Source organism: Hyla sarda, chromosome 7 (genome assembly GCF_029499605.1).
Source record: "Hyla sarda isolate aHylSar1 chromosome 7, aHylSar1.hap1, whole genome shotgun sequence".
Classification (NCBI taxonomy): domain Eukaryota; kingdom Metazoa; phylum Chordata; class Amphibia; order Anura; family Hylidae; genus Hyla; species Hyla sarda.
The window spans coordinates 9,037,757-9,058,601 of NC_079195.1; the positions used below are offsets into that span (position 1 = coordinate 9,037,757).

At 49.6% G+C, this 20,845-nt stretch overlaps 1 protein-coding gene across 4 annotated transcripts in view; it reads left to right on the plus strand.

The window, feature by feature from the left end:
- Positions 1-8,425: 8,425 nt before the first annotated feature.
- SHTN1 (shootin 1) overlaps positions 8,426-20,845 on the plus strand; it is a 108,720-nt gene continuing 96,300 nt past the window's right edge. Inside the window, exon 1 of one of the 4 annotated variants that reach the window (XM_056529586.1) lies at positions 8,426-8,729. In XM_056529586.1, the coding sequence (XP_056385561.1) occupies positions 8,660-8,729 (70 nt within the window). In that variant the 5' untranslated portion in view covers positions 8,426-8,659. Of the gene's footprint in view, positions 8,730-14,361; positions 14,420-20,845 lie in introns of those variants that run through there. The other 3 variants (XM_056529585.1, XM_056529584.1, XM_056529587.1) reach the window with 3 other exon arrangements.

Sequence of the window (20,845 nt, forward strand, 5' to 3'; positions counted from 1 at the left end):
ATTGGTGCTGCAGAATGTGAGTATAAAAAATCTAAAATGTTTTTAAAGTAAACTATAAAGCAGATAATACATTTTTTTTCCAGTTTATCTTTGATTACAGTGACCACCCAACCAAAAGGGTGCAGGTCAGTTCTTCCTAGCACCACCCCTGAGGAAAATCGGATAAGCTTGAGTTAGGTGCCAACATATACATAACTTTAACCTCTCGGAGACATCTGGTGTACAATTACAACAGACACTCACTGTGGCTGTATGAAGCAAGCTAAGGAGCTGAGGTCACTTCATACATGGCGGGTGCCAGCTGCTATCACCAGCCATCATGCAACTGCATTGACTGCCATCATGACAATCATGCTGAAGCAGGTAAATTTAGCTCCCTAAATGTTGTTCATATTAGAGAACACAGCATTTAAGAGGTAAATTGACAGTAGCCGTGGCGATTGACACCCACAACATGATCAACAGGCACCGATCAGTCAGCATGGTATCCGGAGAACTTCTGAAATCCTCTGTGCCTGCCATTATGGAACGTCTAATACAGCATGTCTCAGAAAGGCTGTACTAGAAAAGTGCCGATTTAACTGATCAATGCCAAAAGGCACACTCTACCTGTCATCTCTCTCATTCTGTAACTGAATACTTGCTTTCTATAACTTGCATATGGTCTTAACAAATTGTCACACATCAGCAAGCCCTCCAACCAAATGACATAGATGGTCCATCAGTCCCAGGAAATGGCCTTTGTTTGGGCAGTCAAAAATAGTTCGTCAAGATCCTGCCTTTTTTGATGCCCAATGTGCACAGCCACAACCCAATAGTGGACATCAGCGATGGTCATCAAAAAGCGCAACCTTTCCTTGGAGACTCCTGGATAACAATGACCTTCTTATCTTAAGCACATACACAGCTTAGACTTTATAAGACTTACCGACTTCCACTGCCAGGTTGAGAGATGTGGGATAAAGTCATCTGGCAGCGAATTTACACAGGGCTTAGGAAGTGTCCCGCACTGGGTAGGAAACTGATGACTTTCCAAGTCTATGATGACGTTTTTTCCAGTTGCTAAAACTAAAATTAGAAATATTTAATAATTAGAAAATAATATATAGGGAAAATGGAAACACATGAAGCCCAATTGTCAATTACAGTGAAACCTCTTTAAGCCAACCACCCAAATCTGAACAAAAAAGTGGTATGTATGGGAGTGGTCATCTCAAAGAAAAATGGATAAAGGATGCTGGTTAAACAGTCTAATGGAGTAAGACAACATGTACAGCTCACAAATAATGATGAATGAGGCCAAAAGAATCATGGCTTATCATATGTCAAATTACTTTTGCCCCTAGCATGGTCCACTGTCTCACTGTATGTCCCCAGCATTGCTCCCCATCTGATTTCTAACCCCCACCATGGCTCCCCATCTCACTCCTGGTTCCAGCATGGCTCCCAATCTCAATCTTGGTCCCAGCATGGCTGTCCATGTCAATCTTGGTCCCAGCATGGCACCCCATCTCAATCTTGGTCCCAGCATGGCTCCCCATCTGATTTCTAACCCCAACCATGGCTCCCCATCTGATTTCTAACCCCAACCATGGCTCCCCATCTGATTTCTAAACCCCACCATGGCTCCCAATCTCCATCTTGGTCCCAGCATGGCTCCCCATCTCAATCTTGGTCCCAGCATGGCTCCCCATCTCAATCTTGGCCCAGCATGGCTCCCCATCTCAATCTTGGTCCCAGCATGGCTCCCCATCTCAATCTTGGTCCCAGCATGGCTCCCCATCTCAATCTTGGTCCCAGCATGGCTCTCCATCTCAATCTTGGTCCCAGCATGACTCCCTGTCTCATTCCTGGTCCTACAATGGCTCCCTACCTCATTGATGACAGCTAGAATGGCAGCTTATTTCAGTCCAGGTACCCAACACTGCTACACATCATAGTCTGAGTACCCAGCATAGATCCCAATCTCAGTCCTGGTCCCCAGCATGGATCACCATCTTTTTTCTGGCCCCAATCTTATTCCAAGCTCTCAGCATGGCTTCCCCATGCCATACTTAGACCCTAGCATGGCTTCCTGTTTAATTCCGAGTCCCCAGTATAGCTTCCCATCTTATTCCCTATCCACAGCAGGGCTCTCTGCCTCATTCCTGGACCCTAGAATGGTTCCTCATTTGAGTCCTGGTCCCCAACATTACTCCCCATCTCAGTCCTTGTCCCCTGTATAGATTCCAGTTTCAGTCATGGTCCCCAGCATATCCTTTTATCCCAGCTTTAGTCGCCAGTATGGATTTACATTTCAGTCTTGGTTCCCTGCATGGCTTTCCTTCTCAATCCCGGTCCCAAGCATGGCTTTCCATCTTAATCCTAGTACTTAGCACACATACCTCCCAACTTCTGCTGAGAGCAAAGAGGGACACACCCCTAGCCATGCCCCAATCACGCCCACACATGCAGAATGGGAATACCTCTTTAACACCAATAACGTTGTCAGTCTGTCATCTAGGTTTAGGAGGACATCCTATACAGGTGACAGACTAACAACAACCACCATCATTACCACAATAGACCATATACAGTCTTGGCCGTAAATGTTGGCACCCCTGAAATTTTTCAAGAAAATGAAGTATTTCTCACAGAAAAGGATTGCAGTAACACATCTTTTGCTATACATCTTTTTTGTTTTTCTTTGTTTAGTTCCAATACACACAAAGGGAATAAACACCTGTTTATTCCCTTTGTGTGTATTGGAACTAAACCAAAAAAGGGAGGAAAAAAAGCAAAATGTAGTCTTGCTTTTTTATGTCTCTGTGTCAGCAGTGGGGTCCTCCTGGGTCTCCTGCCATAGCGTTTCATTTCAGTTAAATGTTGATGGATAGTTCGCACTGACATTAATGCTCCCTGAGCCTGCAGGATATCTTTGGAACTTGTTTGGGGCTGCTTATCCAACATCCAGACTATCCTGCATTGACTCCTTTCATAATTGTTTCTCTTCCGTTCACGCCCAAGGAGATTAGCTACAGTGCCATGGGTTGCAAACTTCTTGATAATGTTGCGCACTGTGGACAAAGGCAAACCTAGATCTCTGGAGATGGACTTGTAACCTTGAGATTGTTGATATTTTTCCACAATTTTGGTTCTTAAGTCCTCAGAGAGTTCTCTTCTCCTCTTTCTGTTGTCCATGCTTAGTGTGGCACGCATAGACACACAATGCTAAGACTAAGTGAACTTCTCTCCTTTTTATCTGCTTTCAGGTGTGATTTTTATATTGCCCACATCTGTTACTTGCCCCAGGTGAGTTTAAAGGATCATCACATGCTGGAAACAATCATATTTTTCCACAATTTTGAAAGGGTGCCAATAATTATGTCCAGCCCATTTTTGGAGTCTGGTGACATTATGTCCAATTTGCTTTTTTTCCCTCCCTTTTTTGGTTTAGTTCAAATACACACAAAGGGAATAAACTTATGTATAGCAAAACATGTGTTACTGCAATCCTTTTCTGTGAGAAATACTTCATTTTCTTGAAAAATTTCAGGGGTGCCCACATTTACGGCCATGACTGTAAAAGATTAGGGATTGGAATCGGTCACTTTCCTTTTTTTCTCTCCATCCGGCCCAGACAGTCATGATGATTTCTTCCAGCTACAACTCCTCTCTGCAGAGCCTGTCAGAATTTTTTTTTTCAGGCTCCACATTTTCCTGCCTATAATGCCCCAAACCTTAATAATGCCTCCCTTTGTGTCTCACATAGGAAAATGGGTAGATAAGTGGGTTTGGGAAGAGTCAGTAAGTCCCACCCAAAAGGAAGTTAGGTCACTCCTGTAGGTAGACAGGGTTTTTCAGGAAGTTTCTCCCATCACATAGGTGCCCGGAGTAGGTAAATCCCCCAGAAAGCTGTTCCCTATATGAAAACCCACATTAAACCTATGTACATAGTAGGTAGCCCCCTATTAGCTTGGTAGTTAGTCTCCATATTAGCTAGGCAGGAAGATTAGGTGGGCAGCATTTCCCCCATATTAGGTAGGCAGGACGTCCCCCACATTAGAGTGGCAGCAGTTCCCCCACATTAGATAGACAGCAGTTCCCCAACCCAAGGGATGTATCAGTACCCCCACACAAAGGACGCAGCAGTTCTTGACAGTTACACAGGAACATAGTAGATTCCCCCACATTAGGTGGGCAGCAGTTCCCCCACATTAGGTGGTCAGGAGTTTCCCCACAATAGGTGGGCATCATTTCCCCCACAATAGGTGGGCAGCAGTTCCCCCACAATAGGTGGGCAGCAGTTCCCCCACATCAGATGGGCAGCAGTTCCCATACATCAGATGGGCAGCAGTTCCCCCACATTATTGACATTATTATTTATTATCCAACCCAAGGGATGCCTCAGTACCCCCACTCAAGGGACGCAGCAGTACCGACAGTCACAACAACCCCAACAATCGCAAAGCCACCACCCACCCCACAAGCCAATGGCTCTTCATCCTCTCAAACTTTTCACTGAGCACCAAATTTTTCTGTAGATACTTCATAAAAGGCATTTACAGTTAAATGCGGAACATGTGGGTGCCATTCCGGGATGGCAGGACATCACCCCAAAAGCGGGAATGTTCTGCTGGATCCAGCATGGTTAGGAGGTATGAGCACAGCTCCCTGTCTCATTTTTAGTTTTCAGCATGGATTCCCTATCTTATTACTCAGGATCAGTGCAGGGTAAGTAATAATATCTACATAATCTGCCCATAGCAACCAATTAGATTGATTCTTTTATTTTTGAAAAGGCCTCTGAAAAATGAAAGAAGCGATCTGATTGATCTATAGGCAACTGGTCAACTTTTCCACAGTACAGGTCTTTAAGAATCTCCCCCATTATCTCCCATAAGTGTGCCCACCACTCACAATATATACAGTATCTCCAATAAATGAGTCCACCCCTTATATATATAGTACTGTAGTATCTCCCAATAGCGGAGACTCACAGGGAATAAAAAAAAGTAAGAATACTGTACGGTACTCCAGAATGTAATTACTTATAAAACATGATAAAAAGTAATATTACAGCAAAATCTCCCAATGCCATTTAATCACCCCTTATCACCCCCTGTACCATTTCATACCCACCCCCGTGCAGTTTTATTTCCTCTCTTGGTCCCTCAAATGCCACTTCATTCCTCGCCACTTTATTCCCCCTGTGCCAAATCATGTGTGTACAAGGTAGGGCCGGCACATAAGCCTGGTTGTCCTCTATTGGGAGTGTTTTGTTCCCTCTATTGGGAGTGTTTTGTCTCCTATTGGGAGTGTTTTGTCTCCTATTGGGAGTGTATTGTCCTCTATTGGGAGTGTTTTGTCCCCCTATTGGGAGTGTTTTGTTCCCTCTATTGGGAGTGTTTTGTCTCCTATTGGGAGTGTTTTGTCCCCTATTGGGAGTGTTTTGTCCTCTATTGGGAGTGTTTTGTCTCCTATTGGGAGTGTTTTGTCCTCTATTGGGAGTGTTTTATCTCCTATTGGGAGTGTTTTGTCCTCTATTGGGAGTGTTTTGTCTTCTATTGGGAGTGTTTTGTCCCCTATTTGGGAGTGTTTTGTCCCCTATTGGGAGTGTTTTGTCTCCTATTGGGAGTGTTTTGTCCTCCTATTGGGAGTGTTTTGTCCCCTATTGGGAGTGTTTTGTCCTCTATTGGGAGTGTTTTGTCCCCTATTGGGAGTGTTTTGTCTCCTATTGGGAGTGTTTTGTCCCCTATTGGGAGTGTTTTGTCCCCTATTGGGAGTGTTTTGTCCCCTATTGGGAGTGTTTTGTCCTCTATTGGGAGTGTTTTGTCCTCTATTGGGAGTGTTTTGTCCCCTATTGGGAGTGTTTTGTCCTCTATTGGGAGTGTTCTTTCCCCCTTTTTGGAGTGTTTTGTCCCCCTATTGGGAGTGTTTTGTCCCCCTTTTGGGAGTGTTTTGTCCCCTATTGAGAGTGTTTTGTCCCCTATTGAGAGTGTATGTCTCCTATTGGGTGTGCTACATCCACCATTGGGACTCTGCCGGGGAATAAAAAAAACTGTCCGCTATTGGAAGGTGTTCCCTATTGGGAGGTGTACACTAAGGGAGATTTATATATATATATATATGTGTGTATGTGTATCTCCCATTAGTGAAATGCTCCTCTGCTCCAATGTAAATTAGTGAGTACTCGGACAGTGTGTAATGTTGTGTCCCCTCAAAATAACTAAACAGACATTAATGTCCAAACCTTTGCAACAAAAGAGAGGACACCCCTAAGTGGAAATGTCTAAATTAGGCCCAATAAGCCATTTTCCCTCCTCAATGTCATATGACTCCATAGTGTGACTGGGAAGCAAGTGACTTATATTTGATGTTATTGCTCTCACACTCTCTAATACTGGGTTTGCTTGGTTGCTATAGTGGGCATGACACATATTTGGTTAACAGGAGAGTTGGTGGATGTGGGGTCACTGAGGTGTCTTAATTAGTCGCTATATTGAGGGTGACACTGAGGTATTTAGATGGTGGGGGCGTCACTGAGGTATCTTGGTTGGTGGGTCCAGGTGATTACTAAGGTGTCTTGGTGTGTATGAAGATATTAGTAAAGGGTCTGGATGATGAGAAGGTCACTGAGGTGCCTCAGTAGGTGGGTGTCAGTCATTAAGGTATATCGGTCAAAGAGGGTTTTTAGTAAGGTGTCTTGATGGTGGGAAGGTCACTGAGGTGTCTGAATGGTTGGGGGATTAATAACATGTAAGGGTCAGTGGGTATGGGGGTGTCTGGATGGCAGGAAGGTCTATGAGGTGTCCCGGTTGGTGGGTGTGGGGTGTCAGCCAGTAAAGTGTCTGTATGGTTGAGTGGTCTCTGAGGTGTCTCAGTCGGTGGGTGTGGGCTTTCGGTGTGGTGTCTGGAGGGTTGGGTGTTCTTTGAGGCGTCTTGGTAGGTCGGTGTGGGGAGTCAGTGAGGTGTCTGTTGGGTTGGGTGGTCTCTGAGGTGCCTCAGTCAGTGGGTGTGGGGTGTCTGAGGTGTTTGGAGGTTTGTGTAGTCTCTGAGGTGTCTGGAGGGTGTGAGGTGTCTGTAGGATTGGGTGGTCTTTGTGGTGTCTCAATCAGTGGTGTGGGGTATCAGTGAGTTGTCTGTAGGGCTGGGTGGTCTCTGAGGTGTCTGTAGGGTTGGGTGGTCTCTGAGGTGCCTCAGTCGGTGGGTGTGAGGTGTCTGGAGGGTTGGGTGGTCTCTGAGGTGTCTCGGTGAGTGTGGGGTGTCAGTGAGGTGTCTCCGTGGGTTGGGTGGTCTCTAGGGTGCCGCAGTGGGTTGGTGTGGGGTGTCAGTGAGGTGTCTGTAGGGTTGGGAGGGTGTGAGGTGTCTGGAAGGTTGGGTGGTATCTGAGGTGCCTCAGTCAGTGGTGTGGGGTGTCAGTGAGGTGTCTGGAGGGTGTGAGGAGTCTGTAGGGTTTGGTGGTCTCTGAGGTGCCTCAGTCGGTGGGTGTGAGGTGTCTGTAGGGTTGGGTGGTCTGAGGTGGTGGGTGTGGGGTGTCCGCAGGGTTGGGTGGTCTCTGAGGTGCCTCAGTCAGTGGGTGGGGGGTGTCAGTGAGGTGTCTGTAGAATTGGGTGGTCTCTGAGGTGCCTCAGTCGGTAGGTGGGGGGTGTCAGTGAGGTGTCTGTAGGGTTGGGTGGTCTCTGAGGTGCCTCAGTCAGTGGGTGGGGGGGGGGGGGGTCAGTGAGGTGTCTGTAGGGTTGGGTGGTCTCTGAGGTGCCTCAGTCAGTGGGTGGGGGGTGTCAGTGAGGTGTCTGTAGGGTTGAGTGGTCTCTGAGGTGGTGGGTGTGGGGTGTCCGCAGGGTTGGGTGGTCTCTGAGGTGCCTCAGTCGGTAGGTGGGGGGTGTCAGTGAGGTGTCTGTAGAATTGGGTGGTCTCTGAGGTGCCTCAGTCAGTGGGTGGGGGGTGTCAGTGAGGTGTCTGTAGAATTGGGTGGTCTCTGAGGTGCCTCAGTCGGTAGGTGGGGGGTGTCAGTGAGGTGTCTGTAGGGTTGAGTGGTCTCTGAGGTGCCTCAGTCGGTAGGTGGGGGGTGTCAGTGAGGTGTCTGTAGGGTTGGGTGGTCTCTGAGGTGCCTCAGTCGGTGGGTGTGAGGTGTCTGTAGGGTTGGGTGGTCTGAGGTGGTGGGTGTGGGGTGTCTGTAGGGTTGGGTGGTCTCTGAGGTGCCTCAGTCAGTGGGTGGGGGGTGTCAGTGAGGTGTCTGTAGAATTGGGTGGTCTCTGAGGTTCCTCAGTCAGTGGGTGGGGGGTGTCAGTGAGGTGTCTGTAGAATTGGGTGGTCTCTGAGGTGCCTCAGTCAGTGGGTGGGGGGTGTCAGTGAGGTGTCTGTAGAATTGGGTGGTCTCTGAGGTGCCTCAGTCAGTGGGTGGGGGGTGTCAGTGAGGTGTCTGTAGGGTTGAGTGGTCTCTGAGGTGGTGGGTGTGGGGTGTCCGCAGGGTTGGGTGGTCTCTGAGGTGCCTCAGTCGGTAGGTGGGGGGTGTCAGCGAGGTGTATCGGTGGGTGTGAGGTGTCGGTCGGTCGGTGTGCGGATCCCGCGGGTGACATCAGCGGCGCCTCTATAGGTGACAGCCGTATAGGTGACATCAGGCCCCGCCCCTGCTCTCCCACTTCCGGGGCTGCCGGAGCCGCATCTTCCCGCTGTCACCATGAGCCACCGGGAAGAGAAGGAGGAAGAGGACCGGGAGCTGAGGATCCTCGCCGGCCTGAAAGAGACGGGTGAGAGCGGGAAGAGAAACCGAGAGATAACGGAGCGGCGGCCGCCTCCCCAGACACCTGCCCCGGGCCTCGCCCCTTATACCGAGCATTACCTCACCCCTCCCCTTATACCGGGCATTACCTCACCCCTCCCCTTATACCGGGCATTACCTCACCCCTCCCCTTATACCGGGCATTACCTCACCCCTCCCCTCATACCGAGCATTACCTCACCCCTCCCCTCATACCGAGCATTACCTCACCCCTCCCCTCATACCGAGCATTACCTCACCCCTCCCCTCATACCGAGCATTACCTCACCCCTCCCCTCATACCGAGCATTACCTCACCCCTCCCCTTATACCGAGCATTACCTCACCCCTCCCCTTATACCGAGCAGTACCTCACCCCTCCCCTTATACCGAGCATTACCTCACCCCTCCCCTTATACCGAGCATTACCTCACCCCTCCCCTTATACCGAGCATTACCTCACCCCTCCCCTTATACCGAGCAGTACCTCACCCCTCCCCTTATACCGGGCATTACCTCACCCCTCCCCTTATACCGAGCATTACCTCACCCCTCCCCTCATACCGAGCATTACCTCACCCCTCCCCTCATACCGAGCATTACCTCACCCCTCCCCTCATACCGAGCATTACCTCACCCCTCCCCTCATACCGAGCATTACCTCACCCCTCCCCTCATACCGAGCATTACCTCACCCCTCCCCTTATACCGAGCATTACCTCACCCCTCCCCTTATACCGAGCAGTACCTCACCCCTCCCCTTATACCGAGCATTACCTCACCCCTCCCCTTATACCGAGCATTACCTCACCCCTCCCCTTATACCGAGCATTACCTCACCCCTCCCCTTATACCGAGCATTACCTCACCCCCTCCCCTTATACCGAGCATTACCTCACCCCTCCCCTTATACCGAGCATTACCTCACCCCTCCCATTATACCGAGCATTACCTCACCCCTCCCCTTATACCGAGCATTACCTCACCCCTCCCCTTATACCGGGCAATGACCCTCATACCGAGCATTACCTCACCCCTCCCCTTATACCGGGCAATGACCCCCCTCCCCTCATACCGAGCATTACCTCACCCCTCCCCTTATACCGAGCATTACCTCACCCCTCCCCTTATACCGAGCATTACCTCACCCCTCCCCTTATACCGAGCATTACCTCACCCCTCCCCTTATACCGAGCATTACCTCACCCCTCCCCTTATACCGAGCATTACCTCACCCCTCCCCTTATACCGAGCATTACCTCACCCCTCCCCTCATACCGAGCATTACCTCACCCCTCCCCTTATACCGAGCATTACCTCACCCCTCCCCTTATACCGAGCATTACCTCACCCCTCCCCTTATACCGAGCATTACCTCACCCCCTCCCCTTATACCGAGCATTAGCTCACCCCTCCCCTTATACCGAGCATTAGCTCACCCCTCCCCCTTATACCGAGCAATGACCCCCCTCCCCTCATACCGAGCATTACCTCACCCCTCCCCTTATACCGGGCATTACCTCACCCCTCCCCTTATACCGAGCATTACCTCACCCCTCCCCTTATACCGAGCAATGACCCCCCTCCCCTCATACCGAGCATTACCTCACCCCTCCCCTTATACCGGGCAATGACCCCCCTCCCCTCATACCGAGCATTACCTCACCCCTCCCCTTATACCGAGCATTACCTCACCCCTCCCCTTATACCGAGCATTACCTCACCCCTCCCCTTATACCGAGCATTACCTCACCCCTCCCCTTATACCGAGCATTACCTCACCCCTCCCCTTATACCGAGCAATGACCCCCCTCCCCTCATACCGAGCATTACCTCACCCCTCCCCTTATACCGGGCAATGACCCCCCTCCCCTCATACCGAGCATTACCTCACCCCTCCCCTTATACCGAGCATTACCTCACCCCTCCCCTTATACCGAGCATTACCTCACCCCTCCCCTTATACCGAGCATTACCTCACCCCTCCCCTTATACCGAGCAATGACCCCCCTCCCCTCATACCGAGCATTACCTCACCCCTCCCCTTATACCGGGCAATGACCCCCCTCCCCTCATACCGAGCATTACCTCACCCCTCCCCTTATACCGAGCATTACCTCACCCCTCCCCTTATACCGGGCAATGACCCCCCTCCCCTCATACCGAGCAGTACCCCTCCCCTTATACCAAGCATTACCTCACCTCACCCCTCCCCTCATACCGAGCAGTACCTCACCCCTCCCCTTATACCGAGCATTACCTCACCCCTCCCATTATACTGAGCAGTACCTCACCCCTCCCATTATACTGAGCATTACCTCACCCCTCCCATTATACCGAGCAGTACCTCACCCCTCCCATTATACCGAGCATTACCTCACCCCTCCCTGCATACAGAGCAGTGACCCCCCCCGTACCTCACCCCCTTACCTCATACCGAGTAGTGACCCCCCCCCACCTCACCCCCTTACCTCATACCGAGCAGTGACCCCCCCCGTACCTCACCCCCTTACCTCATACCGAGCAGTGACCCCCCCCGTACCTCACCCCCTTACCTCATACCGAGCAGTGACCCCCCCCCGTACCTCACCCCCTTACCTCATACCGAGCAGTGACCCCCCCCCCGTAGCTCACCCCCTTACCTCATACCGAGCAGTGACCCCCCCCCCGTAGCTCACCCCCTTACCTCATACCGAGCAGTGACCCCCCCCCCGTACCTCACCCCCTTACCTCATACCGAGCAGTGACCCCCCCCCCCCGTAGCTCACCCCCTTACCTCATACAGAGCAGTGATCCCCCCAGTACCTCACCCCCTTACCTCATACAGAGCAGTGACCCCCCTGTACCTCACCCCTGCCCTCATACAGAGCAGTGACCCCCGTAGCTCACCCCCTTACCTCATACAGAGCAGTGATCCCCCCCCGTACCTCACCCCCTTACCTCATACAGATCAGTGATCCCACCCCGTACCTCACCCCTGTCCTCATACAGATCAGTGATCCCCCCCGTACCTCACCCCTGTCCTCATACAGAGCAGTGATCCCCCCCGTACCTCACCCCTGTCCTCATACAGAGCAGTGATCCCCCCCGTACCTCACCCCTGTCCTCATACAGAGCATTGACCCCTCCTGTACCTCACCCCTGTCCTCATACAGATCAGTGATCCCCCCCGTACCTCACCCCTGTCCTCATACAGATCAGTGATCCCCCCCGTACCTCACCCCTGTCCTCATACAGAGCAGTGATCCCCCCCGTACCTCACCCCTGTCCTCATACAGAGCAGTGATCCCCCCCGTACCTCACCCCTGTCCTCATACAGAGCATTGACCCCTCCTGTACCTCACCCCCTTACCTCATACAGATCAGTGATCCCCCCCGTACCTCACCCCTGTCCTCATACAGAGCATTGACCCCTCCTGTACCTCACCCCTGTCCTCATACAGATCAGTGATCCCCCCGTACCTCACCCCTGTCCTCATACAGATCAGTGATCCCCCTGTACCTCACCCCTGCCCTCATACAGAACAGTGACCCCCCCCCCCGTACCTCACCCCTGCCCTCATACAGAGCAGTGACCCCTCCCCGTACCTCACCCCTCCCTCATACAGAGCAGTGACCCCCCCCGTACCTCACCCCTGCCCTCATACAGAGCATTGACCCCTCCTGTACCTCACCCCTGTCCTCATACAGATCAGTGATCCCCCCCGTACCTCACCCCTGCCCTCATACAGAACAGTGACCCCCCCCCCCGTACCTCACCCCTGCCCTCATACAGAGCGGTGACCCCTCCTGTACCTCACCCCTGCCCTCATACAGAGCAGTGACCCCTCCCCGTACCTCACCCCTGCCCTCATACAGAACAGTGACCCCCCCCCGTACCTCACCCCTGCCCTCATACAGAGCAGTGACCCCTCCTGTACCTCACCCCTGCCCTCATACAGAGCAGTGACCCCCCCCGTACCTCACCCCTGCCCTCATATAGAGCCGTGACCCCCCTGTATCTCACCCCTGTCCTCATACAGAACAGTGACCCCCCGTACTTCACCCCCTTACCTCATACAGAGCAGTGACCCCCCCCGTACCTTACCCCCTTACCTCATACAGAGCAGTGACCACCCCGTAGCTCACCCCCTTACCTCATACAGAGCAGTGATCCCCCCGTACCTCACCCCTGTTCTCATACAGAGCAGTGACCCCCCCGTAGCTCACCCCCTTACCTCATACAGAGCAGTGACCCCCCTGTACCTCACCCCTGCCCTCATACAGAGCAGTGACCCCCCCGTACGTCACCCCTGCCCTCATACAGAACAGTGACCCCACATACCTCACCCCTGTCCTCATACAGAGCAGTGACCCCCCCCGTACGTCACCCCTGCCCTCATACAGAACAGTGACCCCCCCCGTACCTCACCCCTCCCCTCATACAGAGCAGTGACCCCCTTGTACCCCTTGTACCTCACCCCTGCCCTCATATAGAACAGTGACCCCCCCGTACCTCACCCCCTTACCTCATACAGAGCAGTGACCCCCCCCCCCGTACCTCACCCCGTACCTCATACAGAGCAGTGGGCCCCCACGTACCTCACCCCTTACCTCATACAGCAGTGACCCCCCCCCCACTGTACCTCACCCCCTTACCTCAAACAGAGCAGTGACCCCCCACGTACCTCACCCCTAACCTCTTACAGAGCAGTGACCCCCCACGTACCTCACCCCTGCCCTCATACAGAGCAGTGACCCCCCCCCCTGTACCTCACCCCGGCCCTCATACAGAGCACTGACCCCCCGTACCTCACCCCTGCCCTCATACAGAGAAGTGACCCCCCCGTACCTCACCCCTGTCCTCATACAGAGAAGTGACCCCCCTCGTACCTCACCCCTGCCCTCATACAGAGAAGTGACCCCCCTCGTACCTCACCCCTGCCCTCATACAGAGAAGTGACCTCCCCCCGTACCTCACCCCTCCCCTTGTACTGAGCAATGTCCCCCCCCTCGTACCTCACCTCTTCACTCTTACTGAGCAGTGACTCACCCAAACATCAACCCTCTCCTCATTCTGAGAAGTGATTCCCCTCCCCCGCCCATAACCCCAGACCCCGATCCTTATGTTCACTGGAGTATTTAGCCATTGGGGGGGGGGGGGGGGGGGGTAGTTTTGGAGCGGGCAGGGGCCTTCAGGTTTCAGTGGCTGCCATGTTTAAATAAGAGAAGGTATCGTGGAATAAGAGGCATTGCAGTGTACTGTATGTGACAGTGTTTGAACTATTACAGGGGTTATTCCCATATTGTGATTGTCTGTGGCTGCTAGAGGTGGTTTGGAAGCCGAAAGCAACAGGATCAAAGCAAAGAAAGTTACGTAATATGAATAATTTGCATTGGATTTAATAGGAGTTGCACAAATGACGTAGTCCTCTGAGCTTATGTAGTTTTCGTGAACCAAAATTTTGGGATGAGAATACCCACTATAAACCTCTTAACATCAAGGACAAGCTGTAAAATTATGCAAATCATGGACGTAACAGGCATCGCAAAGATCTGAGGAGTGTGGGAGGGGCTTTCTAAGTTACCTTTATTTATCACTCCAGAAGATCGGTACGTGTGTTGGTGAAGTGAATGACAGCAGAAGGTGCACAAAGCAGAACCTCTACACTTACATATCGTTTGAATGGAAGAATGGCGGTAATAACCTATATTTGTATCGCAAGTGAAATGGGTCGTCCCATACCAAGCCTAGGGCGTTAAACAGTGTCTACAACCATCAAAAGGCGCCTACATGACATTAAGCCACAAGCCAGACGTCCAGATTCTGGTGTTCATGGTGCACAGCAATAAGGCAATGGAGGTTGTAGTGGAGGTCTATCCTTTTCAGTGGTGGGTCCCGCCTTTGTCTAGGACACAATAATAGCCAGAGATTGGTCTGGTGACCACAGGGCAATGCCATGAAGAAGCCTTCACGAGTGTTCATCACACCATTCTTGATTATGGTGTTGCATAATGTATTGTAGTCAGACCCTCTAGGCTACATTCCAGGTACACTAATAGCTTGGTGTTACATGGAACCATTTCTCCGAAGTGTTGCCACGCTGCTTGTTGCCCCTACTACGGTGAGCTGCCTGTACTGCCTTAACACGCTACCATGGTCTGCAGCGTCTCCGGACCTGTCGCCCTTCACATCTAGTTAGACCCTCTAATCTTCATTTCTGGTACACTGATAGCTTGGCGTTACTTGGAACCAATTATCCAAAGTGTTGCCAGGCCACTTCTGGGACGTCACCACATCTGGGATGTGATTGGTTAGCTTTTGCGCAGGGAGCTGCCAGCAGTGATGTTTTCCGCGCCCAAGTGCATTCAGTGTGGCAGAACACTCCTCAGACAACCACTTAAAGGTGTACTCCGGCGCTAAGACATCTTATCACTGTGTGACGTCACTCCCCCTCCAATAGACTTGCATAGCGGGGGCATGACTTCACATGGGGGCGGAGTCATGACGTCACGATACTCCAGCCCCGTGGTCGGCACCCCGCAGTTTGCGAGCTGGCAGTGCGGCTTGCCGAATGCAAGATTGCGGGGGTCCCCAGCAGCGGGACCCCAGCAGTCAGACATCTTATCCCCTATCCTTTGGATAGGGCATAAGATGTCTTAGGGCCGGTGTACCCCTTTAAGGGGTTTTCCAGTAAAATGTATTATTTTCATATTGTCCCCAGCCTGCTTATAAAATATCAAACACCTAAACTTATCTTTCTCCACTCCCATGTAGCTCGGGTATCAGGGTGGCAGGTCTCCGCTGACAGTACACTTCCCTGAGTCGGCCAGAGCTGTAGATGTGATGATGTAACAGCACTCCTCAGCCAGTCACTTGCCACACCTCGGCCAGTGTTTGGCGAACGGCACTATCAATTCCCCTGGCAGTGGTGCCCCAATACCAGAGGTTTGAGGGAACGGAGTAAAGTGTGGAGTGGCTAGCTTTAAAAAGCCTTCAAGGCAATCCATTGGTATTCATTATGCTATCCGGTAAAGGGGGCAACATAGTCCTTCTGGTTAGAAAGGACTATGGGGAATTGTGCAGTATACTGCTCAATGACACCAGTACCTATGAGATTTTACTGCAGAAAAATATAGATCTGAACTTATGCAGGTACTCTCTAAGGCACAGAAGACAGATTTCTTAGTGCAAAGAGTTTAAATTCCACTCAAATCCCTTATTTAACACCGACTCTTTATGCCCTTCCGAAGGTACATAAGGGCACTCCGATTTTGAAAGGTAGGCCCATTGTTATGTGCAAAGGTAGTCTGTTTCATAATGTGGGCCCTTTATATTGATTGAGTTCTTAGAAGTTTTGTGGTATCGTTACTGTCCCACACCAGGGATACTGTGGACCTCTTGCGTACACTAGAAGGTCATTAGATCCCAATACCTTGCTTGCTAGCATGGATGTGGTGGCACTTCACTCCTCCATCCCATGTGTGGTGGGCCTGTTTGCAGGGAAACACATTTTTAGAGGCATAACAGGTTAATCCTGTAACTCTTTGAGTACACAAAGAATTGCTTCCTGTTTGATGGCCGCTACTTCCACCAGCTCAGGGGCACAAGGTTGGTAGGTGGCCCCTGTGCCCCCACCTATGCCAACTTGCTTCTGGAGCGACCCAGGTTTTCTATGACCTATGAATGTTTTGAAGACATAATTTGTTGTGATCCCGCTATATCGATCTCGTGCTGATTTGTTGTGGTCCCGCTATATGATTGTTTGCTCAGGCATGGAAGGTGATTGTGCTTCTTTTGTGGCTTCACTTAAGATCAACACCATTGGTTTATGTTTTAAATTTGAAACTTACCCATCATCCTTGCCATTCCTGTATGTTAAGATTTCTATAGACCCAACCAGTAAACTGTCTTTAGAAAGAAGAATGCGACAAACAGCCTTCTGAGGTGGAAGAGCTGCCACCCAATCCCCCCCTTTAAAAGGGGGATATCCACTGAACAGTATCTTCCCCTCAGGAGGAACTGTTCTGACACCTCCAAATATGAGACAGGCTCAGTAGCTTTAAGGGATACTCCAGTGCAATATATATATTTTTTTTTAATCAACTGGTGCCAGAAAGTTAAACAGATTTGTAAATTACTTCTATTTAAAAATATTAACCCTTCCAGTACTTATTAGCTGCTGTATACTACAGAGGCAGTTCTTTCCTTTTTGACATTTTTTTTCTGTCTGACCATGGCAAACCTATCCTGCTCTTGACAGTTCCTGAGACAGACAGATGTGTCAGCAGAGAGCACTGTGGTCAGACATAAAATAAAAGAATTTCCTCTGTAGTATACAGCAGCTGATTGGAAGGGTTAAGATTTTGAAATAGAAGTAATTTACAAATCTGTTTAACTTTCTGGCAACAGTTGATAAAAAAAAGAAAAAAAAATAATTTCACCGGAGTACCCCTTTTAAGCAACGCTTTAACATTCACAGTTATCGCAACCACATCCTTACAGAAGATCATAAGAATACCTTACATACACTCAGGGAACAGCTACTCAAGGTCAGATATAACCAATGTCTTTAGGGTGATCAGTACCTTTGATCGAGCTGCCACTCCAGTTCGCTTTATCCTACAGAGACTTTGGTCCATTCTGAGGATGTACATTGACCTTAGGGATGTGTGGGTTTGTACCTACAGATCACCTACCTCAAAGGATACAAAATAGGGGACCAACTTACACAGGGTCACCCTAACCCCAGTCCTTCTACCTATAGCACCTGGTTGGGGAAAATCATGCAAAAAGGCAGCTACAGCAAGGCCTACAAATGTATGAAGAGAACGAAGGAGTTCCATATTGTTCATTCAACTACTATATAAATGAATTTATCAGTTGCTGCACCAAAGCCATTGTTTATTTGGTCAGCTTTACCTGCGCTCAGGAAACAAATCCTGGAACACCTAAGTGATATAATACCTAACAGGGATAGACCCCTTTACTAAACACCGTAAGTTATGTAATTTAGGTGACACTAACATTTTGTGGTATAGAAAAAAATCCCTCCATCTCTACATGGTGGTGACCCTGACAATACTGTTAGTGTGGGTTCACACCATGTTTTTGCAGTACAGTTCGCATATACGTTTTCAATATGAAAACCTTATGGAACCGTATTGAAAACCGTATGTCAAATGATGCATCCGGTTGTGTCCGTTTTGCATGTTGTACGCTTTTGTCCGTTTTTTTTTTTTCCCGTACTCAATCGCAGCCTACCACCGTTTTTGGTCCAGGTGAAAAACCGTATGGAAACCGTATACATTTATTTTAAAACATGGGAACCGTACGGAACCGTATGAGTGTATGGTTCCGTCCAGTTTACACCATATGTTTTTTGACTTTGCAGATTTTTTTTTACAGGTTAAAATTTGTACACACGTTTTGATACAGTTTAGTCTGGTTTTGAGAAATCTGTCTTTCGTTCAAAAACCTGATACGGGAACTGAATTACAAAAACATGGTGTGAACCCAGCCTTACAGAAGGAGTGTCATTGGATTTTTTTACTTGGACGTTATGTTCCCGAGAGGTCGTAAGGATCATTCTAAGTTTGCATGTTTTATCTAATATTTCACTTTCATTCATATCCATGTCTCTATCTAGTCATGTCTTTCTGCTTGGCTCTTTGTTTTAGTTATCCTGCAACTTCCCCCAAATAATAACTTGTTGGAAGGTTCTCCAGGTCATGTTTTACATATTGAGGTCATCTCCTCTGGGATATGCATTAGGGACAGTAGCTGACCATGGACAGGCAGTCAGGAGGGACACTAGTGTGGTCTATAAGCAGTTATCTGGAGTCAGGAACAATATAGAAAATAATGCCAGTCCTCAAATACCTCAACCAAAATGGATGTACAATGGATAATTGGTAAAAAAAAAAAATTTTTATTGCAATAAAATGTCATATATACATATAATCAGTCACAGGGCCCATGTGATGCACAGATATCCAATTCAGAAATATAATGTTTAAAAAGGGGACCTGGATATAACCTACAAAAGGAAATAAAAAGAAAGTCTTATGATGGTATAATGGTCTTAGATGTCAGAAGAATAGACGTACTAAATAGTCAAAATACAACTGAGTAGCCCGTTCATAATAGGATGCGACCTATAGTAATGTAATTCGGAGCAGGATCACCAAATATTATATATACAGTTGGCACTATGTACTGCTCTCCGCTTCATGTGCAGATGTAAATCATTGACTCAGTGTATCGCTCATCAGATGTATCGTCAGCTCCACTGATGTTAGCTGGTCAGCTGCGATGGTTCCTGGCACTGCATGCAAGCTGCTTTAGAGCGGACAGCGTCCGGTAACACCGATCGGTTCTCAGCCCAAAGCGTGGACGGTGAGTCTTGGCAGAGTTGGCATCTGACGTCACCAGTCAGCTGATCAATCCCCAGCTGGTGATTGTAAAGCGCTGGAGATTATGAAGCGCTAGAGGTACAAAGCGCTGATATTGCACGGCAAAGACACCGATGTTAGTAGAATCACTAGTGTCACAAAATACTTATAGGCATAACAATGTGCGCTTGCTTCAGTGTGTACTGGCTTCAATAAAGGTGTTGATCCTATGCAAAAGGTGATGTGGTCACGATCCAGAACATAAAGTAAAAAACTCAATCCTCTGCAGTTTTGTATAAACAATGTTCCAATACAGGGGTGTTGAAATGTAAAAAAAAGAAAAGAAAATACTTGTCCAAGGGACTAAAACGGAGCACAATCACTTGTCCCTCATGACGATTCACTTGTCCTGGTACAGAAAATAATTTTAACCAAAATAGTCTGTAAATATGATCTTTATTAGGGTGGATTCACACTACGTTTGTAATGTACGGGTGCCCCAGCCGGATCCGGTCCAAACCCCATTAATTTCAAAGAGCCGACCGTAGTCAAACGCTGACTTCTCCGGTCGGCTCATTTGTGCCCCATATACGGTTTTCCCACCGGACCTAAAACTGTGGTATACCACTGTTTTAGGTACGGTTAGAGAACTGTATACAGGGCACAAATGAGCCGACCGGAGTCAGTGTTTGACTCCGGTCGGCTTATTGAAATGAATGGGGTTCCTGCTGGATCCAGCTGGGGTATGAGAGCGGCCGGTTTTCGCTCCTCCCAACCGGATCTGGCACTCGTACATTACAAACGTAGTGTGAACCTTAATAAAAGCTTAATTGGTAGACCAGTATGTAACCCCGTTAGGTGAATAGGGTCCCTGATAAGGAATTCCACCCCATTAAAGGATTATTGCTGTGAAGAATAACTTATCCCCAATCCGTAAGATAGGGGATAAGTTATAGATCGCGAGGGGGTCTGACCACTGGGATGCCAACTCCCCCCCCAGTGTATCCTATAGAGATACATGGATGGGGGCATTTCAGCCGCTGCATCGTGCCGGGGACATTCCCTTCATGCCGACTGCCGGGCCTAGTACATGAGATCGCAGGGGGTCCCCAGCGGTCAGACTCCCCGTGATCGATCACTTATATATAAACTTATTTTACACTACAGTATTCCTTTAAGTAGGTAGTCCCCTCTTCAGGTAGGTATGGCCCTCTCTCAGGTAGGGCCACCTGTGCCATTATATTCTCCCCTCTCCAATCCTCCCTGTGCCATTATATGTTCTCTCCCCCCCCCCCTGTGCTCCCTGTACCATTATATTTCAGCCCCCCCCCTCCTGTACCACATTATTCACTTATTTACCACACCCCCTCTCCTCTCCGATCCCCTGCTACCTGTCCTCTGCCCCCATGTGCGCTCTGTTACTCTCAGGGCTCGGTGGTTATGTTACTGACCGCATCCTCGGTCCGGACGGAGGTGCGCTCAATGAGTGATGTCATCTCACGTGCCTATGCTGGGGCGTCCTGCACGGCTCGCTATAGGCTGCAGGATACAGATGTAGTCTATAGGAGTTTAGTGATGGGGCAAGAATGATTTCCCGTTATATGCAAATTCCTCAGGCATTTAGCCCTGCTTGCCCGAAGCAGGGTTAAATGCCTGAAGAATTCACCTGCCCGGCGCCCGGAACTGCATGTCCCGGGTGTCGGGCGATATCATTTCCACATCCCTGGAATA